A 27,568-nucleotide genomic window follows, 5' to 3' on the forward strand; every position below is an offset into this window, starting at 1 on the left:
AGAAAAACGGCAATGGATTTTTCCACCTCTGCATTTCCAACCTGTGAATTTATGTCCACCCACTGACTGGCCAGAATAATCACAGGCTGACAACACAGAATTGGAAATTCTCAGTGAATGTTGGAAGTGCCTCATTCACAGAGTTTGGAAAAATATATCTGACCGACAAAATTACATTTGGTATTTTTAAAACATTTTTTGAACTATCCTAAAATTGTATTTCTAGAACATAGTATTATTGAGTAATATGCACAATTTATTTTGAGTATTGCACTTAAGAAAAAAACTGCACCATATAGCAATCCCCATAGAGACTAGTTTTTTTGTAAAAAGGTATGAGTTATAGAGCCATCCAGGGTCATAGAGTTTTACAGCACGGAAAAGGTCATTCGGCCCATTGTGTCGGTGCCGGCCATCGATCACCTATCTATTCTAACCCCATTTTCCAGCACTTGGTTCGTAGCCTTGTATGAATTTCCAGTGACTGACTGGAAGGACCTCACAACAAGATTTCAAGTTTTAAGACCTTTTCTGTAAGAAACAAACTGAAAGCAACATTGTCTAAATACTATTTAACTTATAAAATGACTGAAAAACCACCAGCTGCGGTTATATTTTACTCTTCCTTAAGTAGACACTCCTGGAACCAGTGCAAAGCTATTCTATGCTTCCACTGGCTTGTTTCCTTGAACTGACTTTCACAGTGAGAGTAATCCTAGAGATTCCTGCCTCTAGTCAAAGCTAGGCACATCTTTCAAACTCATTATATCCTCATGAACCTGGTCCCTTCACTCTGAGCTCAAGCTCCCACCGATATTCTGCAAGGGAGTCAGCATTTTCTCTGCTTTAGTTTCAGGGCCAGATGCCTTGCTCTCTCCCTCTCTGATTCTTGCAGCCTAACCTGTCTTTGATGTTCAGGAATATGTTAAGAAACTTACACCCCAATACGATAATGACTTACTATGGACATTTTCCTTCCCAAAGCCCATCACCGTGGCAACACTAATCACATGGGCCTTGTAACCAAGTAGAAGTAAAAGCTGTATCTTTCTTTCACTTTTCTTTGTGGTTTGAAATGGTACTTTGGAATGGCTGGGCAGCTGAAATTTCCCCAAGGTTGAAAGAGTAGGCTGTACTTGATGAAAAGATCAAGTGATTTTGATTTTCTTAGATTTCTTAATGAGATAGAATCTTCATGTTTGCCACACTCATTTTGTGAGGTAGGGAGACGATCTAGAATGCTTTATCTAATTATATCTTGTCATGATTTACTTCACTGTGTGTTTATTGTGCACGCAATAATCGGCCAGATTTTGTTCTTAAAATAAGATGACACTTGCCGTTATTTGCAAGTGGTATCGCGATTTCAGGTGAACGGTGGTGCGTGATTAAACTCAAATATCTAAAAGTTGCTGTTTTAGTTATGCAGCTTTGCGAATACAGCATCTCTGTCTACCTCACCATTTGAAATATATTAATCACTGTGAAGTTGCAGTTTTTGCACGGTGAATGAGAACTGAACTTGCCACAGAACGTTGTCTTGTCAATTCAAGTCTAAGTACCCTCTTAATTTAAGTTCTGGTGTTATTGCTGCAGAAAGAGTTAATCCATTCTGCTAACCTTTTCATTCTTCTTCACTATTCGGAATGGTGGCCACAGTTTCCAGTGAATCATAAATTTCTCTGACTGTTAAAAGCTTTATCCATTTAACTGGCTTTCAAAATCCCTTCACTGTAGTCTGACCTTGGGAGTGCATTGCTGAAGTATGCTTGAATTGCTTATAAACTTGAATCCCATGTCAATGGGCTCGATAGTGGGTGAATACAGTTGAGTGAATTTATATTGCATTTCATTGACATAGGGTTTAATTGCAATGGATGATGAGTTTTGGGTATATTTGTGTATTTATTTTAAAAGCTTGAAGCACTGATGAACTAATTGGACAGTAGCTTTTGTTGAAGTGAACTATTACTTACACCCGTATTATTTTCAGCATTAATGCAAGAACACTATAGTATCGATTTAACTATTTTATATTGTTATCCGTCAATGCTTCATGAGAAGACGGTGTGTTGACATGAAAGACATGAAAGTTTCAAAGTATCCACATATATTCAAAGTCTGGTGGCATCTTAGGTTGCTTTTTCTAACAAATTTTCCTGTTTTTCCTCCTTTGCCTTCCTTGGAAAATAGAACACGGCAAAAATGCATGACTCAGAGGTATTTTTTGATTTAGATCTTCCATTTGTTCGCAAATTGTACCAATATTTTCTCAACTTCGAACTGTGCTTCTCTATTTCGTGCCTGTAATTTGTTGTTTGACAAAGTGCAACATTCAGAGGCCAAATGGAGCCACGTTGGTAATAATTGAAATGCTTGTGTTTGAATTGATTTACTGTAAGTAGATTATCTAGTTTATCTAGTTATCTGAAGTACTCGAGTGCAGTGTACTGTTGTCTAACTTTGACAGTTACTTCATCTTCAATTTTGCATTGCCTCAAAAAATGATCGGATATTGTCACATTATGTTCATCCTATTAGTAGACTGAGATTCATCAACTAATATCTGACATTTCTTATGACCAACAAAAAAGTGTTCAACTGAGAAGAGATCTCATGAGAAAGCTTTTGTAATTTTTTTCCGTAAAATTGTGGTTAAAATTTTTATAAGAGCCCTTCAGCAATCCCTCTCCTATTTTCTTTCCTGCTCTCCTATAAATATTATGTTCACTGTCTTTTTTTTTTACAATGCCTCCATGAACTCTGGATGTATTTGTTCCTTTAACTGGAAAATTGTGAGTCCACCCGCATTTTGACACCAATGATCCTCAGTGCTGAGTGATGAGATACTTTTCCCACTTGGAGGAACAAAACAAATGCTGTCGATGGCCTTGTATTTGCCTGGCATCAAAGAATTGGGCGGTGGTAGGATTTGAACTCTTCTACAGGCTGAGAGACATGGCCCTGGTAAAATAGCTCCAATAGCAACAAATACAGATTATTCAACTGAAATACAACTGGTGGTTGTCTTTTTTCTTTTGATCACAGACTTCCCCTGAATGTTTGTTTGTGCAGGCTACCATTACAAAAACTGTCACCCATATGCAGGAAAGTAATGACAGCTGCTAACATTGCTATGTAACAATGTTTCTACCGGTTGAGAGGGGGAGAAGATATCTCTTCAAATGATGCTCCTGTCCACAAAACCACCTCCCTAAAATTGAAGATTTAACACCGGAGTGACAAACATAGATTTAAATGCAAGACTCTAATGTTCATTTGAATGTGAGAGCATAAATGTTCTGCATTTTGAGTGTGAATACCGTCGCTTGTTTTAGGAAGCATAATGGAACTTTTTTCAGTACGCACCAAAATCAGCTAAATTCAGAATTGAGTATGTGGAGTCGTCAAAGCTGCAACTCAGTCCTTTTTCAAACAAAAAAAAATCCATTCTCCCCTGAAGTAGGGCATGATTATGGTGCGGTTGTCAACACTGGGTAGCCATCTGAAAACTCTCAGCAGCTTTTAAGCAATCTTAAATGTCCTCTTTAATTTTGAACAAGTGCTTTCTTTGCAGGCATGCTTCACATCTCCAGTTCATAATAGCCACAATAACATTTGGAGCGGAAATGCAGTGTTGGGAAGAATCTCTTTATTCACTTGCCATGGTTCCTAAATCACCCCCCTGATTGGTAGAAGTAGCATTTAGTGAAATATTTTTGAAATTAATACACAGATGAATGAAGGTTTAGAGTTGATCACATTACAATGAAGTAAATTGTATTACTTTGACATTACAATTAAAGTAAATGAGAACTAAATATAGAAATGTTATGACAAGTTTGTGTGATTGGGAGTGAGTGTAGGAGTGTGTGGTAAGGAGAAAAAAAGAGATGCACCAGTAGTATTTCAATGTGATTGTATTGCAATATATTTGGGGGAAGTAAGAGTTGAAGCCAATGCATTTGGTACCAATGATGAACTATTTGGCAACGTACTGTTGAAATAGATTGTAACCTGGCCAAAGCTCTTTGGAAGAACATCTTTTTATGATGAGCGTTAATTTTATCTGGAGAATATGCTGTTGAAGGGTAGTCCATATGTTAAAGAACAATTTAATCAGTGCTAAAGGCTGCTATGTCATCAGTGGATGCTGCACATTGCTACTGTTCGGCCGCTACTAAATGCTAAGCTTACTAGCAACCAAAACAGTATGTGGGCTCACCTTTGAAGGATGGTTGACCAACTCCGAGCATGATGAACTGATTCTGTATTTGTTGCTCGCTAAAGATCTTCCTCCGACATTGGGAAAGAGCTCCCAGCCTGTATTTCCGATTCAGAGATCAAGATGGAAACTGTACAAACTATGGTGCAATATGAGTGCTATATTTTACAGCATCTAGAAATCGGGATGGTTGAAATACAATTTCACTAAAGCAGGATGCATTATAAATGGGCAGCTTTCCTATTAAAGTTGATTTCCTGGGATTCACTACTTTTCAGACAAGTTGTAATCTGAACTATTTTCAAATAATCACTGAGCACAGTTGAAAATAGTTAATACTTTGGATTTATTTAAATTGATGATGTTGACCTGAAATTAATGTTACATAATTATTGCACAGATTTATTTGTGATTTCTATACCACTTAATTTGGCTCGACAGAAAATTAGTTTGTATTCTTTCTAATTTGATTTTTCAAAAATAGATCAGAATTTTTTTTTAAATGGAACTTGACTAAGTGTATGTACTTTATCAACATTAATATTTTACAGCTGAAAACTTGAAATAGGATGCAGTTTGACATTACTCTACAACCTTAAGTACACTGTTAAAAAATCATTTTCGCTATTAGATTAAGTTTTGGTTTTGCTGAGTGCTTGTCACATTAGAAAGCTGTAACAAACTCGGACGCTTACTTTTTTTTAAGTAAATTTAGAGCACCCAATTCTTTTTTTTTCCAATTAAGGGTCAATTTAGCGTGGCCAATCCACCTACCCTGTACATCTTTGGGTTGTGGGGTGAGACCCACAGACGTGGGGAGAATGTGCAAACTCCACATGGACAATGGGCTGGGATCGAAACAGGGTCCTCGGCGCCGTGAAGCAGCAGTGCTAACCACTGTGCCACCGTGCTGCCCTACTCCGATGCTTGAGATTAGATTGGGAGTCTGTGAACTACAGTTCTTGGCAGGCCTCGGGACCTCTCTGCATACTCCAGCTGGGAACGGGGCGCCGTGTGCGGTTCATCTATATTCAGGCCAGAAACGACCTTGCATACATGTGCAAAAGAAAGGTGAAGCAGTGTGAAACTCCAGGTCAAGTGACCTGAATAGAAGTGTCCTAGGGAACAGGGCACTGGGAGGGGGGCAAACACAAAGGTAGATCCCAAACCAGGACGTAGGGCAGGAACCGGTCCTGACAAAGCCAGCGATCAGAAACAGATCCAGTAATGTTGAAACAAAGGAGCAGAACAGTAGGCTCCGAATTAGAGAGAAAGCTGTGGGCAGCAGACTTGAAGTAAAATGGGCTTGGGAGAGACCGGAAGATCCGAGAGGGTAATAGAAGAGGGGTGACTCATTGCTGTGGGTCTTTGGAGCAGTGGTACTCTGCTTGGCATAGTCATAGTTCTGAAATTGTGCTTGGAAGGTGAAGCTTGAGTGTACATGGCCATCCAGGATAGAAGAATCTCAAGAACGCAAGATTGAATCTCTGGAGCTAAATCCGGGTTGAAACCTACAGCACGAGAGCGGTGTGTGGGAGCAAATTCCCAGCAAATTTCAGCCGTGGGGATTTGAAACCCCCATGTAAAAGAGATTTTCAGTGAGATCAGTTAGCTCATGGTGTGACAAGTGTCTGGGTGGGTTGTTGAGAAACCATAGAATCTGCTTTGGTCATACCTGTCATTTACTTTGGACTGAGGTGAGGCTGTTCACAGTTTGTCGATTGGTTCATCATAAGGCATAGGAACAGAATAAGGCCTTTTCAGTCCATTGAGTCTGCTCCGCCATTCAATCATGGCTGATATGTTGCTCATCCCCATTCTCCTGCCTTCTCCCCCCATAACCCTATGTTTCTTATCCCCAGTCTCTTGCCTTCTCCCCATATAACCCGTGATTCCCCATATTCAAAAACCTCTCTATCTCTGTCTTAAGACACACATTTACTTGGTCTCCACAACCTTCTGCGGAAATTAGTTCCACAGATTCACCAATTTCTGGCTGAAGAAATTCCGCAGCTCTGTTTTAAAGGATCGTCCCTTCAGTCTGTACTGCATACATACCCTGAATATTAAAGTATAAGATTGATCTGGTTAATTGTTTTCTCTTTCCTAATTTTTGTGTGTCTATAAAGATATACCTCAGGTGAAGGAATACATAGTGGAGGAATAGTGAATGTTTGCATCATTTTCATGTGTTTGATAGCAATCTTTCCAACCTTTTTGTCTGGTATAATATAGTTCATTTTTCTTACTTAATAAATGTTTTATTCTTTGTGTTAAAAGTTCATCAGACTCCTGTGAATTTGTTCAGTAACTTCCTTCACAGTTTTTGGTTATCTGATTGGGTCCTTCTACAATCCTTGCAGTTACTAAATTCCAGATTCTTCTCTCCTTCTCAGTTATATCCTTAACAAATCCCTTCTCTGACAGCCACCCACGCCCTTGCTCAGCTCAGCAAGGAAGGATTTCCTATTCAAGTAAACAAAACTCTGAACTAAAATGGAATGGAAACTGAAAAAAGTGCTCATTTCAGCATTTATTTTGATGTGAAACATCTCATTTAAACAATTCAGCTTGGTATGTCGTTTTGTGTGTTACACTTATGTAAATACTGATGTGTAATTTTACAATTCACCAAGGATACCACCTGGAGACTTCACTGGCAACTAAACATAGACCAGTAATAAAGTAATTCCTTTAATTATAATTTTGTCGCATTTAATTTTGTTCTGTGATTTTTTTTGTGTGTGTGTGTCTCTTGGTTGGAACACTGTATTCATTGTTTGTTTGGGCTATCAGGAGTACTGAGGCATATTTTCCATGTTAAACGTTGTGCTAAAGTGGGTAGCAGGATAACAGTTTCTTTGCAAAATTTTCTTTTTCTCCTCCCTTTTTCTTTCTCTTTTCTCTGGAAAAATTTCGCAATGCATCAGAACTTGGACAAGGCTTTATTATGAGCCTTTGCCATAATTTATTAAAATTACAAAAAATACACTCTGCCCAACTGATAATAATCAACCCTTTGGATAAATAAATGCACAAGCAGGTACACAGTGAAAGAAAATGCTTTACCAACTGGGTATATATTCCTGTTGCCTCTGCACATTCTTGGCATGGAAGCAAATTGAATCGTGGACATCACTAATTAGTTGCACAGGAGATTCATAATACTTGCAAAAATATTATGACAAACCATTTCTAATTCCAGTGTTTATAAAGTTGTTGAATTCAATTAGGCATCAAAAAAGCATATTCTAATTAGCAGGAGATTATTGTTAGCTGCTGTTCTCATGGCACATTGTCTGCTATCATTAAGTAACGTTGCTGGGGAGTAGTGCTATTTCACAGTAGTTCGGTTCTACAGCCATTTGGCAACAATACTGTATCTCTGTTTGAAATTATGTACCTTATGATGAGCATTAAAAGCTGCTCCACTGCAAAACTCAAGTTTTATATGGTTTTAGGATGTTGCTGTTCTTCAATATATTTTCGGTCACTTTCCTTGTATGCTAAATTTGTGAACGCAAGCGAAAAACAGAATTATGGAAACACTAGTTCTTCATGGGTGTTAGGGGTGTTTTTACCAAGCTCCAAGTGAAAGTGAGTTTTGTTGCTTATGTTTTCTTTGATCTGGTGCCTGAGTTATGATTTCTTTCATGTTTCTCTTCAGTAGTTTGGACTTGTCAGAACTGGCTAAGGCTGCCAAAAAGAAACTTCAAGCAGTAAGTTATGAACAAACAATTACTTCCGTATTGTTACCAATACATTTTTTTAAAGTTCCAGACAATTTAAATTCTCTTGCATAAATATTACGCAAATTAAATTGTCTTAATATAAATATTGCAATTACCTTTATGCATAACAAATGTAGAAATCAAAAATAAAAGCAGAAAATGCTGCAAATACACAACATGTAATTAACATTTCAGCTACATTCTGGTTGTCACAACAGTTGTAATTCCATCATTTAAACCTTTTTAAATATGTAGATGTCTGTCTCGACCACAATATAAACTCCATGTTTGTTAAATTGACTGCAGCAGTTTATTTCATTAAGCAGGATTAATATTCAATAATGAAATTTAGGTCCAAATGTTAAAATAGATTTGGTAAAAACCTCAGTGAATATTGGCTTGCTAAGGCTAAGAAATCTGGAATGAAGAAGTTATGTAAAGTCTAGTTCAGCTTGATGTAATATCCTTAATTTGGACATGGATCACAACGAATGCTATGAGATTTTTTTCAGCATCTATGAAAATTAAATATAGTGTGCTTCTATTACCATTGAACCTTTTTGTGTGATGTTTCTTCCTCATTGAATTTTATATTCTGTGTGATTTGCTGCCTTCTGGTAAAGTACCCAAATAGTTGTCCTAACACAAAACCGTAAAGGGATCTGTACTAAATTTGACTCTTTTAAAAAAAATATTCATTTGAATGTCAGTATTTCCACAGTAAAAACTTTGTCTTTCACTAGATCATTGTCACAGAGTTTAGGAACCACCTTTAGTGGCCTCCAACTTCCACATGTTTGATATTCTACGCCCACAATGTCTTCCAAAATGATCTATAATAATTTTTAGTTGATCCTAGCCTGTCAACATTGGTGTTCACCTTTTCCAGTAGGGGCATACTGGAGTGTGGTCATGAACCTTAGAACCACATGTTGGGGTGCAGATGCGAGTGGCGTAACATCTTTCCCACCTCCAGAGATGATTGCATAGACAGTATTGTTAAGTGCTTTCAGCACTGTTTGATTTGTCGTCACCAACTTTTTGAAAAGCATTAAATGTAAATGTCACATTGGCCCCACCGGACCATAGGCTGCTCCCAACTGTGAGAGCTAACTGCTGGTGATTTAACCTGAAGGTCATCACACCTCAGGCGAGTGCAAGGTTAAGAAGGTGGGGCCTTCATGAATATCTTCAGCCGAAACGGGAATTGAACCCACACTGTCGATGTCACTCCACATCATGAACCAGCCGTCCAGCCAACTGAGCTAACCCAAAAAATTAGAAGACAAACTTAATATCTCATACACCATAGTAAATTAACTTAAAATGATGAAGACCTGACTCCCAGTGGGTTAGTGTGGGGGGAAGATGCACATGAATTGGCTCCCGTTAGAATACTGTACATTTTGCCCCTTTTTCCTCAAACCAGCAAGTTGTTTTCTTTTCAAAACCCACATAGTTAATGGAATAAGGATCCTGTATGACTGAAATGTCCAGAAAAGTCATGGGAAAGAAGGTAGACAGCAGAAGTTCATCGACAGAGCCACTTTACTAAAGAGGCGTTGGCTCCCATCTGAGCGACACTGGAGAAAACCAATGAAACCATGGAAGCTCGTGGAGCCACGATAAAAGATATGGAAGTGGCCCTCGAGCCACAGTGATCAGATTACCTCATTTTATTTGCACTGGCCAGCCTTTGCAACCCACCATTTTCACCAACCATTATTGCGACATGTGAGCCTGCTTGGGCTTCACAATCTCACTCCAATCAGATTCACATGACGAGAGGGCAATGCGCATATCTGGTTTCTTTGTGCTGTCTTCTTTTTTGTGAGGATGGAAAATCCAACCTCATGTAGGTCGTTGTAAGGGCAATAGCAAAAAAAATGCTTGATTTGCTCAGCACTGGATACTTCACGGAGAGGCAGATCTAGAATGCTGATGGCCTTATGGACTTGTGGAGTGTTTTTAATGTGCTGTCACATGGCAGGTGCAGACATTCAGTCTCCTCATTTGAAGTCAGCTGTAAGTTAGTAATTGCCTCTGGGGTCTTGATCTCAAAAGGATCTTTCACCCACCTCTTTTTCAAAATCTGAAGCTTCTCCTCTGGAAAGTAATGACAAAGACTTTTGATCAGTGCAGTCAGATGCGACTGAACAAGGCTTGCCAGTCTATTGACAGTTCCATTACTAACACTGTTTTCTTCGATGTACCGTAACAATGTGGGGTACATGAAGTAGTTTTGGCTTTGTACTCTCACTGTCCAAAATTCATTGAAAGTTTGGCAAGCATCTATTTCTTCAGTGCCAAAATAAATCATCATCCTTCCCTTGCAATTTGAGGTTGTTAGTTTAGAATTGAAAAGATGTCTGCAAGGTAAGATAGATATGTAGTACTTCCCTGCATATAACACATGGGCGTTGCATCCTGATTTGCGTTGGCACAATTAACAAGTCATACCTCAAAAATTCATCTTTATACTGTTTTGTTCCCAGTTTCAGTTTCTTTGGCTTTTCACCATAGGCCATGGACTTCTGTCCACGGCTCACACTACCAATGCTTTATCCTGTCAAGGTCTCTGCTGGACAGCTCTCTCTAGCAGATTCAGTTATGAAATCCTGGCCTGTTTGTGACTCTGGCCCTGTTCCTTATAAAAAAAATGATCCATGTTCAGTTCTTCACAGTCCTGTTCGGGTCTTCACAGTCCTCCTGCTGGCAGCTAGAAATTGGAGGAATCTCTACTCCTTGATTTTGCGGTGAAAGTACGGACGTACAGGGTGCATGGCGTCGGTGTATGTGCCGGGTGCATGACCTGCTCTTTGCCGCCACCTCTGGCAGGAAGACTACATAGTTTGAATTTAAAGGCCGGTTGCGGCCAGCATTCTTAAAGTCGGTCATGGTTGTTGGGCGCTTCTCCCGCGATTGGGAATGCCACGGCCGATCGTTCTCCGACCTTCCCGACATCCACCCGTGGGCCCCAACTGCAATTCTAAAAACCCTATTCTAGAGGATCTAGGAGGCAAATTATTCAAATTGTGGGCCTGCCGTAGGGGATGGAAGACCCAATGCCTGCAGAGTACTTGGCAGTATCTTCATAATTTCAAAAAATGTCGGAAATATTCAGCAGATTATGGAAGCGCCTGTAGACAGGAACAGAGTTTATATTTCCGTCCTGTGACCTTGAATCAGAACTGGAAAAAGTTAGAAACTGCAAGCCAGTGCTTCTTTTTGGTTCCCGGTCTATTTTGTCTTTCAAGTCATTGAACCATGCAATTTTCTAATCTTTCTCTCTGCATGCATGGCCGCATCCCTATTCTTCATCCAAGGACCAAAACACTCTCTCAAACACCCTTCCAGACAAAAGAGCAATTTAAGTGAACGTTGACTAATATAGTTTACTGTATTTACTGCTTACAATGCCGTCATCTCTACATTGGATAGATTGGGTGACCACTTTGCGGCACACCTTCGTTCTGCCTGCAAGCATGGGCCCAAATTTCCGGAGACCTGTTGTTTCATTTTTCTACCTTGCTCTCACGTTGACATTTCACTCCTACTGCACTGTTTCCGTGAAACTCAACTTAAGCTTGAGAAACAGAATCACCTTGTTCAATTGTATACTTTACCACCTTCAGGACTCAACAGTGAGTTCAACAATTTTAGTCTATAATCTCCATGCTGATTTTTTTTCTTTTTATTTGCATGTTCAGTTTTACTTTCTGCTTGAAGTCAGCAACTTATTCCTACATCTTTCATAACTGTTATTAATAGTATGTTCCATGTATTTGTGTATGGAACATGGAACGATATGCCTGGACCTGGATTGTGCACAGAACAATACTTTTCACTACCGTGGTACATGTAACAATATATAAATCAAATCAAATGTTTTGTTCCTTGTCCCATCATTATTCTCTTTGGCCCCCTTCTGTCATTCAATCTTTCCTGTCTTTCATCCTATCACCTTTTTGTTTTTGTCCCACTCAGCCATTGTTCAGAACCTATTACCTTTGTAACTTTACCCTCTCCTGATGAAAGCTCACAGGCCTGAAATATCAACTCTGCTTCTCTCTACAGATTCTGCTATAACTTGCTGAATATTTCCAAAGTTTTCTGTTTTTATTTCAGATTTCTGGTATTGTGTGTGGCAATAATGCATTTTCAGTTGCTCCTGAATTATGAACTAGAAAATATTGTCTAATATGTTTCAAGACCTTTGTGGCAAAGTTGCATAGAAAAATCAAAGTGTAGCAAATTTTATGTGAAAATTTAAAATGTCTGTGTGGACAGGAAAAAAGATGCTGTGATTTTTAATTTTCGGAAACCAATATGGTCAACACCTAATGCTTTAAGTTAGTATTCCCTTCGTTAATTATGTGTTAGAGTGTGGCTTGTTCAGCATAAAAGTAATACAGGTCTGTGCAAGCCTTCCTTTCAACTGCATCAATGAAGTACAAAACTACTTGATTTCACTTTGGACATACAAAAGATTCTTGAAGTTTATAAATTGTTGTGCATTCCATTTTCTATTTCCAATGCACAGCTGAATAACCGCCTTTTTGAAGAACTTGCAATGGATGTTTATGATGAAGTTGATCGACGTGAGAATGATGCAGGTATGTGGAAAGTTTGTGCATTTTTGTTATAAATACAAATCTATGGAACTTTTTCATGTTTATCAATGGTATGTGGAGTGGTGTTTGTGATCCACTTGCTGGAAGGATTCTACGCGCAACAAGGTTGAATATTTTAACCTACCTCAAACTACCCATAATTTAAGTAGGTTGCATTGAATTAGCAAATTTGCTCACGGCAATAAGGATGGCTGGTAACAAAAATGGAACTATTATGCTGACAAGTTCTTCTGCGTTTGAGCTTTAAGAAACACTGTTGCAGCTGAAATTGATTTCCGTAAATGATGCAAAACCTGGTTGTTAGAAGTTTCATTCTGTGTTGTTCCTGTTGGCGAATGCTCAAAGTGGAGTGTGAAGGAAAAAACTACAGGAACATTGCATGAGTCAAGCAATCTTGAATTGGTTTATTTATATTCCGCTGTAATCCTATTATAGTTACAGATATACTTCTGTCTACCATAATGGTGTACAGAATGTGGTGGGTGAGAAGATCAAACGCTAACTTTTAAATTGGGACTTGGTTTTGATACTTGAAAATGTGAGAGTAGTTTCCTGGTCAGTTTTCCTTCCTTATGTAGAAAGTATGGCCTCATTATTGAATTATGGTTCTCTGCCAGCATGATGGTCAACTCTGTTCTCCTATGATTCCAGGACATGATCTTCCAATAGGTGTTACTGAGTAGCCGTTCAAAATAGAAATGTATATTGTGGCAAAAGCGTCTTTATTTTTGTAAAATATCTGTATTAGTCACAATCTCAAAGATTGATCCGCATTTTCTATCCAATTGGCTTCTCACGGAAATATATTGTGTTTAAAACTAGAATATTTTTACTAGCTGGACTTCAGCAAATTTAATGTATTAGAGTCCTGAATTGAATTGCTATGCATCTTCAATAGCATCACTTTAAGCATCTTTGATGCTTCACCCAGGACTCCGTTGTGGAAACGTCTAGTGCAAGTGACCCTTGTCCCATTAACACCATGCTCTTTTAAACTGATCCAATTTATCCCGTAGCCCTGCAGAATTAGACTGGGTATTTGACACAGGCATTACTTTGATCCTAATTTGTCATAGAATAGTCTCCCAATGTCTTTATTCACCCAAGGACCCATACAACCATGTTTCTTTACTGATGTCGACAATTTTTGTGTCTTACCTTTGTTAAATCTCCAAGGCAGCAAGGTGGCGGCCAAATTACAACTGGATCTGGTGAGGACAGGTTTTGAAGGAGCATCTGGTGCACCAGTTGCGAGCCAAAAAGAGTTTCATCGCCTTACTGCTGCAAAATGAAATTTGCAGATCATTAATGGGACAGGCAATATAAACTTTGAATGTTTTAAGTATCTGTAAGATGAGCATGCAAGAGTTCTGTTTTTGTTTTGACAGTCTGCAAGTGTTAATTTTCTTTTCAGACTTTTAATCAAACATGTCAAAAATATAAAAAATTCATCAAGGTATGAATTTTACAGTTTTCAGTCTAGCTGTGAAATCAGCTCCTCCCTCTGAATTATGCTGTAGGCTGTGTAGCATGTAGTTAAAAATCCTGAAAGCCTACGGGCCTGGGGGAACTGGAAGATAAATTTGGGCTTCCCCAAGGGAACATGTTCAGATACTTGCAGGTGAAGGCGTTTGCTAGGCGACAGGTAGAGGGATTCCCTCTGCTGCCCTCGCGGGGGACTATGGACAGAGTGCTTTCGGGGGTGTGGGTCGGAGAGGGGAAGGTGTCTGACATCTATAAGGTAATGCAGGAGGTGGAGGAGTCGTCAGTGGAGGAGCTGATGGCTAAATGGGAGGAGGAACTCGGGGAGCAGATAGAGGACGGGACTTGGAGAGAGTCAACTCTTCCTCCTCATGTGCGAGGTTTAGTCTCATCCAATTTAAGGTGCTGCACCGGGCCCACATGTCCGGGACTTGGATGAGTAGGTTCTTTGGGGGTGAGGACAGGTGCACCAGATGTTCGGGGAGTCCAGCGAACCACACCCATATGTTCTGGGCATGCCCAGCACTGGAAGAATTCTGGAAGGGGGTGGCGGGGACGGTGTCGAGGGTGGTTGGATCCAGGGTCAAACCAGGGTGGGGACTCGCAATTTTTGGAGTTGCGGTAGAGCCGGGAGTGCAGGAGGTGAAAGAGGCCGGTGTCCTGGCCTTTGCGTCCCTAGTAGCCCGACGAAGGATCCTGCTACAGTGGAAGGATGCGAGGCCCCCAAGTGTGGTGACATGGCGGGATTTATAAAATTGGAAAGGGTCAAATTTGCCCTGAGAGGATTAATACAAGGGTTCTATAAACGATGGCAGCCTTTTCTGGACTTCCTGGCTCAAAGATAGGTACCTTGGTCAATAGCAGCAGCAACCCGGGGGGGGGGTGTTCCTTATTGTTGTTTCTATTCTGTAACTTTATATTGTGTTAATTTGCGTTGTTGTTAAAATGCTATGTTGTTCATGGAGGTGGGGCGAATGTTTATGATTGCTAATATTATTGTTATTTTTGGTATTTTACTATGGTGCGTTATTGTTGTATAAATTCAAAATTTTTCAATAAAAATTATTTCAAAAAAAAAAATAAAATCCTGAAAGCCCGTGGGAACAACTTTGAATTTTGTATTGACAAAAAGATGCAAGATAGCAATGCTAGGTCATGTTAGTTTCGTTATGAGATGCATTTTAACATCTCAAACGAGCAAATGAAAATAGAGATCTTTTCAATCTGGTATATTCTACAGATAGATTTTATCCTTTTTTTGCTCTTTAATTTAGTTAATAATCCGTACTTCGGGGGACCTCCAGTGGCATAATGTAGGGGAAAGACGTTCACGAGGTAGTACTGTACTTGCCGCTTTTCTTTGTACCACAGGTTGTTTTCTCTTGAAAACCCACACAGTTAATTAATAAGGATTCTGTTTGACTGAAATGCCAAAAAAACTCAGGGTAAAGAAGGTGAAAAGCAGAAGCTCGTCGATGGAGCCTGAGACCTCTCAGAGTTCATCAGCAGATAAAATGGCGGAGTCAGTCTCTGATGCTGCAGCCACTCCACTGATGGCCGAGGTGTTTGAAAAGCACCGACGAATTGTGTCAGAGGGCCTCTGGAGGTCAATGGAAGCGGCCTTGGCCCCTATTCAACAGGCCCGGGGGAAAACCAATGAAACTGGAAGCCCACAAAGCCACGATCAAAGATATGGAAGTGGCCCTTTTGGGCCACAGTGATCGGATTTCCTCACTGGAATCGGAGCTATCTTCAGTGGTCGAAGCGAACAAATCGTTGAAGGCTAAGATGATTGACCTGGAGAATAGGTCCAGGAGGCGAAATATTCAAATTGTGGAGCTGCCGGAGGGGATGGAAGACCCAGTGCCGACAGTACTTCATGGATATGTTTTGTAAGATGGTAGGTACGGGTGGATTCACATTGTCTCCCAAGTTGGACCAAGCCCACCGTACACTCTGGCCAAGGTCTCATCCTGAGTAACCACGGCATGTGGTGATAGTCAAGTTTCACAGCTTCAAGGAGAAAGAGGGGGTTCTAAGGTGGGCGAAGGAGCACCTTGACTTAAGTGGGAAGGCCATGCTATCAGGTTCTATCAAGATGTGGGTGCTGACTTGGCGAAGAGTCTGGTTTGGTGTGGTCTACCCTGCTTGGCTTAGAATAACTTTCAAAGGAAAATACTTTTTCTTTGCACGGGGAGAGGTGGACCTGGTTGTTAAAAAAGACAAGTAGGTGCGGTGTAATTGAGTTTTTGGTTCTGATAAAGGGCATGTTGAATTATTGCGTTGTAGGTTTCATGGTTCTCGTGTTTTCTTGTTCTTGGTCGGGTTGAAGTTTTATGGTTCTTGTTCAGATTTGGGGTTTAGTTCTGTGTGCGGTTTCTGTTTCTTATGATAATATATAGTTTCCTTTCGGAGGGCAGGGTATTTGGGGTTTGGGATTTTTTTTGTATGTATCCATTTTGTGCATTTGGCACTGGAGTCTGGCCCCACCCAACATCCACCATGGAGGTTAGACATTCTGCCAGTGAATAGGAAATTTTGTGAGCGCATTTCCTCTCCATAGAGGACTATAAAATTTAATAAAACTGAGTCAATCTCACCTTCCATGTTGTGGGAAGCCCTTAAGGTGGTGGGGGGGAGGGGAGAGGTGGGTAGAATAATCTCCTAAGAGGCTCATTTGGTGGAGCAGCAGAGGCTGACTCCATTCTTGAGGTGGACCACCCGTACACACTTGACCCTACCTCGAGTTACTGGCAGGTAGGAAAAAGCTGCAGACGCAGTGCAAACTATTGTCAACTGGGAGGGCAGCAAGCCAGGCGCAACATACAAGGGACATGCTATACGAATGCGGAGAGAAGACCAGTCTTTTGGCTCACTAGCTTAAATGGCAGACGGCTTCCCTGCCTGGGATACACCATTTGAGCGGTAACCTTGTTTCTGTCCCTCCGCCGGTTATGGAGACGTTTAAATCATTCTATCGTGAACTTTATAGATCAGAACCACTGACAGAGGGATAGGTCATGTCTGACATTTTGGACATCCTTTCCTTCCCAACTGTGAAGGTGGAAAGAAGCACAAGTTGGAATTAAACGCTGAGGAAATTTTAAAATGCCTTGATTTGATAAAGACTGGCGAAGCCCCTGGACCGGATAGCTTTCCGATTGAATTCTATAAGTTCTCTGAGCAGATGGTGTATTTAATTCTGGACATGTTTAATGACTTCTTATCCAGGGGTTCATTGCCCTCCACCTCACCCAGGCGTCTAACTCTTTGATTCTTAAGAAGGACAAAGACCCAACAGTGTGGATAGTCAGAGAATTTTTCCCAGAGTAGAGGGGTCAATTACTAGGGGGCATAGGTTTGGGGGGCAAGGTCTAGAGGAGATGTACGAGGCAAGTTTTTTTTACACAGAGGGTAGTGGGTGCCTGGAACCCGCTGCTGGAGGAGATGGTGGAAGCAGGGACGATAGTGACATTTGGGGGGCATCTTGACAACTACATGAATAGGATTGGAATAGAGGGATACGGACCCAGGAAGTGTAGAAGATTTTAGTTTTGGCGGGCAGCATGGTCGGCACAGGCTTGGAGGGCCGAAGGGCCTGTTCCTGTGCTGTACTTTTCTTTGTTCTTTGTTATTTGTAATCTTGGAGGATCAGACGGGCTTCTTGAAGGGTCGGAAATTGTCGGCGAATTTACCTCATCTGCTAAATGTTGTCCTTTTGCTCTTCCCCTGTACTCGAACCGGAGGTGACTGGTTCCCCAGATGTTGAAAAGGCATTCGATAGAGTGGAATGGGAGTATCCATTTGAGATTCTTGGAAGGTTCATGATAGGGGCATGAGACAGGGATGACCTTGGAAGGTCCGGTAGCACAAGTGGATAGCACTGTGGCTTCACAGCGCCAGGGTCCCAGGTTTGATTCCCCGCTGGGTCACTGTCTGTGTGGAGTCTGCACATTCTCCCCGTGTCTGCGTGGGTTTCCTCCGGGTGCTCTGGTTTCCTCCCACAGTCCAAAGACATACAGGTTAGGTGGATTGGCCATGATAAATTGCCCTTAGCATCCAAAAAGGTTAGGAGGGATTATGTGGATAGGATGGAAGTGAAGGCTTAAGTGGGTTGGTGCAGACTTGATGGGCCGAATGGCCTCCTTCCGCACTGTATGTTCTATGCTCGGTTTTGGCCGCAAATTTATTTCTTGGATTTGATTATTGTATAAGCCCCCATTACAAGTGTTCGTACGAATGTCCTGAACTCTGGTTATTTTTGGTTGAATAAGGGCATGAGACAGGAATGTCCATTTTTCCCGCAATAGAGCCATTTGCTATAGTGCTGGGCTTGTCTGTTAAGTGGAGGGGGATAAATAGAGGAGGGGTAGAACACCAGATGTCTCTTTCCGTGGATGACCTACTTTTCTATGTTACGGAACCAGCACCCTCCATGGATGAGATGATGAAGGTGCTTCATATTTTTGGCTCCTTTTCTGGATGCAAGTTGAACTTGGACAAGAGTGAATGCTTCCTGGTCAGCCTTCCTGGGAGGAGAGCTCAACTGGGGACGTTGCATTTTTGCCTTGCCAAGACTAGCTTTCGCTATCTGATGGTCCAGATGGGCCTAACTTCATAAATGAAATTACATGACTCTGTTGGACATTATCAAAACAGACTTGCAGAACTAGAGCTGGGATAACCTCCCCCTATCCTTGATATGTAGGGTTCAGACTATTAAAATAAACGTGCTCCTGGGATTTCTATTTCTCTTTCAGTGTCTGCATTTCTCTCCCCAAGTCCTTTTTTTTGCTAAAGTCAACAAATTGATGTCTTCCTTTATTTGGACGGGTAAGGATCCCAGAATCCATTGGATTTATCTCCAAAGAAGGGGGGGGGGGGGGGGGGGGGGGGGCTGGTTCTACACAATTTATTGTTTTACTATTGGGCAACCAATAATCAAGAGATATTGTTGTGACTCTTGATCCTAGCTCCATGTGGGGACAAATGTAAGCAAGCTCCTGTACTCCTTCTCGTCTTCGTGCAATAGTTACTGCACCTTTGCCTTCCCCCGGTGAGATTTGCCTTGAATCCAGTGGTGGTCTCCACCCTGAGGGTTTAGAAGCAGTTCAGGCAACATTTCAAGCTTTGCTCCCTGTCTTTGCGAGCCCCCATTTGCAATAACCATGGGGGGAGGTTTGCTAGTTTTAAGGAGTTGGCTGCAAAATTCCAACTGTCTGGTTCCAGTCTTTTCAAGTATTTTCAAATTCACAATTTTCGGTGCAAGGCTTTCCCCTCCTGTCCTTTGGCGCCACCCTCTTCCCTGTTAGACCATTATGACTCTACCTAGGCCAGACTGGGAGGGGGGGGGGGGGTCTCTATTCTGACTTATATGGCCAAGTCCTTTCAATGAATTCTGTGCTATTGTGAGGTGAGGGCGAATTGGGCCCCATTCTTAATGGTGAGGTGTGGAAGGAGGCCCTCCACAGGGTCAACTCCACGTCTTCATGTGTTCGGCTGAGCTTGATTAAATTTGAGGTCTTGCACAGGACACACCTGACCAGAGCTAGGATGAGCGGCTTCTTCTCCAGGGTTGAGGATAAGTGTGAATGCAATTTTTGGTGGGGGGCTGCTAATCATACACACATTCTGGTCCTTCCCAAGTTGATAAGCTTTTGGGCTTCTTTCTTTAACACCATGTCTGAGATACTCCGGGTAGATTTGGATCCATGTCGCATTTGCTGGTGCACCACTCTGAGCGGATGTCCTCACCTTTGCCTCGTCGGTAGCCCCGAGGCAAATTCTGCTTGGATGGAGGTCTCCTACTCCGCATAGTGCCTCAGCTTGGTTGGATGATCTCGTGTCTTTATATTTGGAGACGGTCAAATACGCCATCAGTGGGTTGGTGGAGGGATCCCCCCCTGGAATGGCAGCCATTCAATTCCTTTTTTTAAATAGTTAGTCACTGTTGTTAGCTGTTTGGGGGTTTTAGTTTAGTTTTTGTTTTAAAGTTAACGTGTGTTTTGTTTTTTTTATCTTTGTTTCTCTTTTCTACAGTGTATTTATGTTCCATTTTTTTTAGGTGGTTTTGTTTAATATGACATTTTTTTAAAAAAAACAGTACTTGCGGCTGATGCAAAACATATGGGGAGGGATTTTCTGGCTGTTTTTGCCAGTGGGAACTTCTCGTCCGCCGAAGGCGAATCCCCGTCATGGATTTCCTGGCGGCGGGGAGGATTTAATGCTAAATCCCATTGAGAGTGGCAGGAGCAGAAGATCGCTCCAGCGGCAGGCCCTATCCCGCTGCGAGAAACGTGCCGCATGGGGCCGTGGTCGGTCGGCATTTGGATGTATAACTTATTCATCCATCAAATACTTAAAATGAGTCTCCTTCATTGTGGAAGACATTTTTCCATCTTCCTATCTTTCCACTCTTTCCTCCTACCTTGTACTAATGCCCTCTAAAACTGCTATTCTTGTGTGAATATTTCAAGCTACTCATGTAGGAAGGATGTAACCCTTGAATTTGTCCTCACGGAAGATTTGTATGCACAAAGATTCCACCAGCTATTTGGTTATCTAGCAAGTTACAGGGACAACTGTTCACACCTGCCTTCTCCATTTCCTAGACCACAGATTCTAAACCAATTGCAGCATCCTTGTCTCTGCTATTCAGTTCCACACTGGCCAGTCCATTCACTAAAAGAGCTACCGGATCTCATGTCAGGTGGTTTAATTATCATTTTTGAGCAGAATTACCAAATTATTTAGGATTAAGTTACTAAAAAGTTCACAATCTACTATGTTTTTTGAAGAGTTGTCAGAACAGAAGTAATTGTTTAAAATCTTTTGTCTCCAGTTAATAATCTCTTGAGGAAAACGAATAATGTAATATTCAAACCAGCTGCAAGATAATCAACAAAAACAATTTCAGTAAGGAAATTTGATTGGAATGTGCTTACTGTGGGGAGTGCATGTTATTGCAGCCAACAGACATTCAGTGACTAAAAAACCTATCCATTTTTGGAAAAGATTTTGGTTGTAGCACTTTCCCATTATCTGATTAAGTTAAAGAGCATGTGGGTATTTAACTGTTTGTGTGCACTGCAGGATGTGGAAAATGTGCTGTTTGGCATTCAGACTGCTTCTTTCTGCCGAATATGGATCAGGTTCAATCTATTTGCTGTTGATCGTCCTATTGGTTCTTTTGACACATTTCCTAAACCTAGTTTCTAGCTATCAGGACAGGAAGAGAGATGTAATATCAAAGCTTACTCCAGCTTCATGCTTCAGAGCAGGAGGCGCAAACAACGCCCAAGTGCTTTAGCTTGCTACCGTAACTGCCACACATATGAAATTTTAATATCAAAGAAGGTAAGAATCATTTTACATTTTTATTGTGGCTACTTGTGTCAACTTTGTGCGACCTTGTTTCCGCTAGTTGAACTAATTTCACAGCTATGAAGATGCACTACACTGTGTTAGAGAAGAAGGCGGTTTAATTTTCCATGAGGTTTGGTTGTTGCACTATGTTGGTTGTTAAATATCCTTTTCCAGAGAGTTAATTGTTGGGTATATGGAGTGTGCTCAGAACCTGGCCTATCTCAGATTGAAATTGAGGTCTTTGTGTCAAAAGTGGATGTCTCCTCAATGGATTGTTGATTACTGGCTGCCTGGAATTTTATTGTTGTCAACTAAGATAAATTAGGTTTGCACTGGAGTGCTGAACTTGGTGCATTTGAGTGCTACAACGAGAGTTTGGTGACTGAGGGAGCTAGGTGAAGAGGGAGTAAGGTGCTCCTTACATTTCATTTCCTACATTTCCTCAAAGAGTGTGAAGGGAGCCAGGAGTTTACAGAGAGTACAGCTGACTGGAAGCAGAGTCGGAGGGCGGAGGTCCAGTTGGTCTACGGGGCAGCTAATTCTGTAAAGTAAGAGGGGATGGAGGCTAGGGCAGTTGCATGCTCCTCCTGTAGGATGTGGGTGGTGAGGGATACCACTGGTGTCCCCGCTGACTATACCTGCGGGAAGTGCACCCAACTCCAGCTCCTCAGAGACCGTGTTAGGGAGCTGGATGAACTTCGGATCATCCGGGAGGCAGAGGGGGTTATTGAGAAGAGTTACAGGGAGGTAGCCACACCCAAGGTACTGGACAAGAGTAGCTGGGTTACAGTCAGGGGAAAGAAAATGAACGGGCAGATAGTGCAGGGATCCCTCATGGCCGTTCCCCATCAAAACAAGTATACCGTTTTGGATGCAGTTGGGGGGATGACCTACCGGGGGAAGGCCCTAGAGGCCAGGTCTCTGGCACTGAATCTGGCTCTGGGGCTCAGAAGGGAAGGGGGGAGAATAGAAAAGCAATAGTAATAGGAGATTCAATGGTTAGGGGAATAGATAGGAGATTCTGTGGTCGCGAGCGAGACTCCCGAAAGGTATGTTGCCTCCCGGGTGCCAGGGCCAGGGATGTCTCGGATCGTGTCTTCAGGATCCTGAAGGGGGAGGGTGAGCAGCCAAAGTCGTGGTGCACATTGGTACCAACGACGTAGGTAGGAAAAGGGGTGTGGAGGTAATAAACAAGTTTAGGGAGTTAGGCTGGAAGTTAAAGGCCAGGACAGACAGAGTTGTCATCTCTGGTTTGTTGCCAGTGCCACATGATAGTGAGGCTAGGAATAGGGAGAGAGTGCAGTTGAACACGTGGCTGCAGGAATGGTGTAGGAGGGAGGGCTTCAGGTATTTGGATAATTGGGGGGGGGGGGCAGCACGGTGGCACAGTGGTTAGCATTGCTGCCTACGGCGCTGAGGACCCGGGTTCAAATCCCGGCCCTGGTCACTGTCCGTGTGGAGTTTGCACAATCTCCCTCTGTCTGCGTGGGTTTCACCCCCACAACCCAAAGATGTTCAGGATAGGTAGATTGGCCATTCTAAATTGCCCCTTAATTGGAAAAAATAATTGGGTACTCTAAATTTATTTTTTAAAAAAGGTATTCGGATAATTGGAGCGCATTCTGGGGAAGATGGGACCTGTACAAGCAGGACAGGTTGCATCTGAACCAGGGGTGCACCAATATCCTGGCAGGGAGGTTTTCTAGTACTCTTCGGGAAGGTTTAAACTAATTTGGCTGGGGAATGGGAACCGGATTTGTAGTCCAGCAACTAAGGAAGCCGATATTCAGGACGCCAAAGCGTGTACTGACGCAGTGGGGAAGGTAACACTGACAAAGGAGAGTATTTGCAGGCAAGGAGATGGGTTGAAGTGTGTATACTTCAACGCAAGAAGCATCAGGAATAAGGTGGGTGAACTTAAGGCATGGATCGGTACTTGGGACTACGATGTGGTGGCCATCACGGAAACTTGGATAGAAGAGGGGCAGAAATGGTTGTTGGAGGTTGCTGGTTATAAATGTTTCAACAAGATTAGGGAGGATGGTAAAAGAGTTGGGGGGGGGGGGCAATTGTTAATTAGAGATAGTATAACAGCTACAGAAAGGCAGTTCAAGGAGGATCTGCCTACTGAGGTAGTATGGGTTGAAGTTACAAATAGGAAAGGAGCAGTCACCTTGTTGGGAGTTGTCTATAGGCCCCCCAATAGCAGCAGAGATGTGGAGGAACAGATTGGGAAACAGATTTTGGAAAGGTGCAGAAGTCACAGGGTAGTAGTCATGGGTGACTTCAACTTCCCAAACATTGAGTGGAAACTCTTTAGATCAAATAGTTTGGATGGGGTGGTGTGTCCAGGAAGCTTTTCTAACACAGTATGTAGATTGTCCGACCAGAGTGGAGGCCATATTGGATTTGGTACTTGGTAATGAACCAGAGCAGGTGATAGATTTGTTAGTGGTGGAGCATTTTGGAGGTAGTGACCACAATTCTGTGACTTTCACTTTAGTTATGGAGAGGGATAGGTGCGTGCAAGGTTTACAATTGGGGGAAGGGTAAATACAATGCTGTCAGACAAGAATTGAAGTGCATAAGTTGGGAACATAGGCTGTCAGGGAAGGACACAAGTGAAATGTGGAACTTGTTCAAGGAACAGGTACTGCGTGTCTTTGATATGTATGCCCCTGTCAGGCAGGGAAGAGATGGTCGAGTGAGGGAACCATGGTTGACAAGAGAGGTTGAATGTCTTGTTAAGAGGAAGAAGGAGACTTATGTAAGGCTGAGGAAAAAAGGTTCAGACAGGGCGCTGGAGGGATACAAGATAGCCAGGAGGGAACTGAAGAAAGGGATTAGGAGAGCTAAGAGAGGGCATGAAAAATCTTTGGCGGGTAGGATCAAGGAAAACCCCAAGGCCTTTTACACCTATGTGAGAAATATGAGAATGACTAGAGCGAGGGTAGGTCCGATCAAGGACAGTAGCGGGAGATTGTGTATTGAGTCTGAAGACATAGGAGAGGTCTTGAACAAGTACTTTTCTTCAGTATTTACAAACGAGAGGGGCCATATTGTTGGAGAGGACAGTGTGAAACAGACTGGTAAGCTCAAGGAGATACTTGTTAGGAAGGAAGATGTGTTGGGCGTTTTGAAAAACTTGAGGATAGACAAGTCCCCCGAGCCTGACGGGATATATCCAAGGATTCTATGGGAAGCAAGAAATTAAATTGCAGAGCCGTTGGCAATGATATTTTCGTCCTCGCTGTCAACAGGGGTGGTACCAGGGGATTGGAGAGTGGCGAATGTCATGCCCCTGTTCAAAAAAGGGAATAGGGATAACCCTGGGAATTACAGGCCAGTTAGTCCTTCTTCGGTGGTAGGCAAAGTAATGGAAAGGGTAATGAGGGATAGGATTTCTGAGCATCTGGAAAGACACTGCTTGATTAGGGATAGTCAGCACGGATTTGTGAGGAGTAGGTCTTGCCTTACAAGTCTTATTGACTTCTTTGAGGAGGTGACCAAGCATGTGGATGAAGGTAAAGCAGTGGATGTAGTGTACATGGATTTTAGTAAGGCATTTGATAAGGTTCCCCATGGTAGGCTTATGCAGAAAGTAAGGAGGCAAGGGATAGTGGGAAATTTGGCCAGTTGGATAACGAACTGGCTGACCGATAGAAGTCATAGAGTGGTGGTGGATGGCAAATATTCAGCCTGGAGCCCAGTTACCAGTGGCGTACCGCAGGGATCAGTTCTGGGTCCTCTGCTGTTTGTGATTTTCATTAACGACTTGGATGAGGGAGTTGACGGGTGGGTCAGTAAATTTGCAGATGATTCGAAGATTGGTGGAGTTGTGGATAGTGAGGAGGGCTGTTGTCGGCTGCAAAGAGACATAGATAGGATGCAGAGCTGGGCTGAGAAATGGCAGATGGTGTTTAACCCTGACAAGTGTGAGGTTGTCCATTTTGGAAGGACAAATATGAATGCGGAATACAGGGTTAACGGTAGGGTTCTTGGCAATGTAGAGGAGCAGAGAGATCTTGGGGTCTATGTTCATAGATCTTTGAAAGTTGCCACTCAAGTGGATAGAACTGTGAAGAAGGCCTATGGTGTGCTAGCGTTCATTAGCAGAGGGATTGAATTTAAGAGCCGTGAGGTGATGATGCAGCTGTACAAAACCTTGGTCAGGCCACCTTTTGAGTACTGTGTGCAGTTCTGGTCACCTCATTTTAGGAAGGATGTGGAAGCTTTGGAAAAGGTGCAAAGGAGATTTACCAGAATGTTGCCTGGAATGGAGAGTAGGTCTTAGAGGAAAGGTTGAGGGTGCTAGGCCTTTTCTCATTAGAACGGAGAAGGATTAGGGGCGACTTGATAGAGGTTTATAAGATGATCAGGGGAATAGATAAGAGTAGACAGTCAGAGACATTTTCCCCGGGTGGAACAAACCATTACAAGGGGACATAAATTTAAGGTAAATGGTGGAAGATGTAGGGGGGGATGTCAGAGGTAGGTTCTTTACCCAGAGAGTAGTGGGGACATGGAATGCACTGCCTGTGGAAGTAGTTAATCGGAAACGTTGGGGACCTTCAAGCGGCTATTGGATAGGTACATGGATTAGGGTAGAATAATGGAGTGTAGATTAATGTGTTCTTAAGGGCAGCATGGTAGCATTGTGGATAGCACAATTGCTTCACAGCTCCAGGATCCCAAGTTTGATTTCGGCTTGAGTCACTGTCTGTGTGGAGTCTGCATATCCTCCCCGTGTGTGCATGGGTTTCCTCCGGGTACTCCGGTTTCAGGTTGGATGGATTGGCCATGATAAATTGCCCTTAGTTTCCAAAATTCTATGATCTATGATTAACCTAGGACAAAAGTTCGGCACAACATCATGGGCCGAAGGGCCTGTTCTGTGCTGTATTTCTCTATTTCTATTTCTATAACTGAACGTTAAACGGTGAGATAAAAATTTGAGTTGTCTTGCGAAGACTGTCTAGATTGGAACTGAAAACAAAATGAAAAAGTTGCCTTTGGTGTAAGATGTAACTATTGTTAATGTTTATCTCCAGAATTTCTCCCCTTCCCCACTTCAAAATGTTCTGATGATGGTACGGTTTTAGAGATATTCAGCCATCTTGTGGCTGTTTGCCTAAATGGCAATTTTCACTTCTAAGCATAGACGGTGGATATTTGTAGGCCACATTGCAGCTGGACCTAATCTATCTTTTCCCTGATGTGCATTATTTCTTGCGGGGGTCAATATATAGTTGTTAGAAATTAGAATGGTAGCTTATTTTCTCTCCTTAGCCCAGTGCAGTGAATATTAGTTGTACAGAACAAAACAGCCCGCTTGATTGGCACCTTTTCCACAAACATTTGCTCCCTCCACCACCAAGAAACAGTGGCAGCCATGTGTAGCATCTTCAGGAACTCACTAAAGCTCCTTGGGCAGCACCTTCCAAATCCATGACTGCTGCCATCTAGGAGGGCAAGGGCAGCCGGCACATAGGAACACCACCTGAAATTTCCCCTCCAAGTCACTCAGCATCCTGACTTGGAACTATGTCACTGTTCCCTCACTGTCGCTGGGTCAGCAACCTGAAAATGCTTCCCTAACAGCATTGTGGATTTGCATCCAGTGGTTCAAGCAACTCGCCACCACTTTATCTAGGACAATTAGGGATGGGTAATAAATGCTGGCCTAGCCAGTGATGATTACATCCTGTAAATTAATTTTTAAAAATGTTTTGGCTAACTCGGCTCAGACCCAGCTCAGACTGTCAAATCTGAGGCCTTCCTCAGTGCCAAACTGGGCAATGTGATATTCACAAACCCACTGGGAGATCTGTTGAAATGCAGTAACATTTGTAGCACTGAGGTTTCTGAGAGACCTTGCTATTCTAAATTCAGTGAAATGCTGGTGGCAAACTCAGTTACAGAGAAGAAAATTGGAACTTACCATGCATAGCTCTGCTTGGGTCCTGTGGAATATTAAGCAATTAATATTTTGCGTAGAACAATAAGAACATAAGATAGAAGCACGGGTAGTGTGTAAGGCCCCTTGAGCCTTGTCTGCCATTCAAAAAATCATGGACTGATCATCTTTTCAATTCCACTTTCCTGCTCACTCTCCATATACCTTGGTTTCC

The 27,568-nt window shown here is 42.3% G+C and overlaps 1 protein-coding gene across 6 annotated transcripts in view; it reads left to right on the top strand.

The window, feature by feature from the left end:
• git1 (G protein-coupled receptor kinase interacting ArfGAP 1) overlaps positions 1–27,568 on the top strand; it is a 247,947-nt gene that overhangs the window by 145,455 nt on the left and 74,924 nt on the right. For 3 of the 6 annotated variants that reach the window (XM_038814323.1, XM_038814327.1, XM_038814328.1), the window contains exons 9-11: positions 2,194–2,220; positions 7,893–7,944; positions 12,500–12,572. In XM_038814323.1, the coding sequence (XP_038670251.1) occupies positions 2,194–2,220; positions 7,893–7,944; positions 12,500–12,572 (152 nt within the window). The remainder of the gene's footprint in view (positions 1–2,193; positions 2,221–7,892; positions 7,945–12,499; positions 12,573–27,568) is intronic. The other 3 variants (XM_038814324.1, XM_038814325.1, XM_038814326.1) reach the window with 3 other exon arrangements.

The sequence above is a fragment of the Scyliorhinus canicula genome, chromosome 12 (assembly GCF_902713615.1).
Source record: "Scyliorhinus canicula chromosome 12, sScyCan1.1, whole genome shotgun sequence".
In the NCBI taxonomy this organism is placed as follows: Eukaryota; Metazoa; Chordata; class Chondrichthyes; order Carcharhiniformes; family Scyliorhinidae; genus Scyliorhinus; species Scyliorhinus canicula.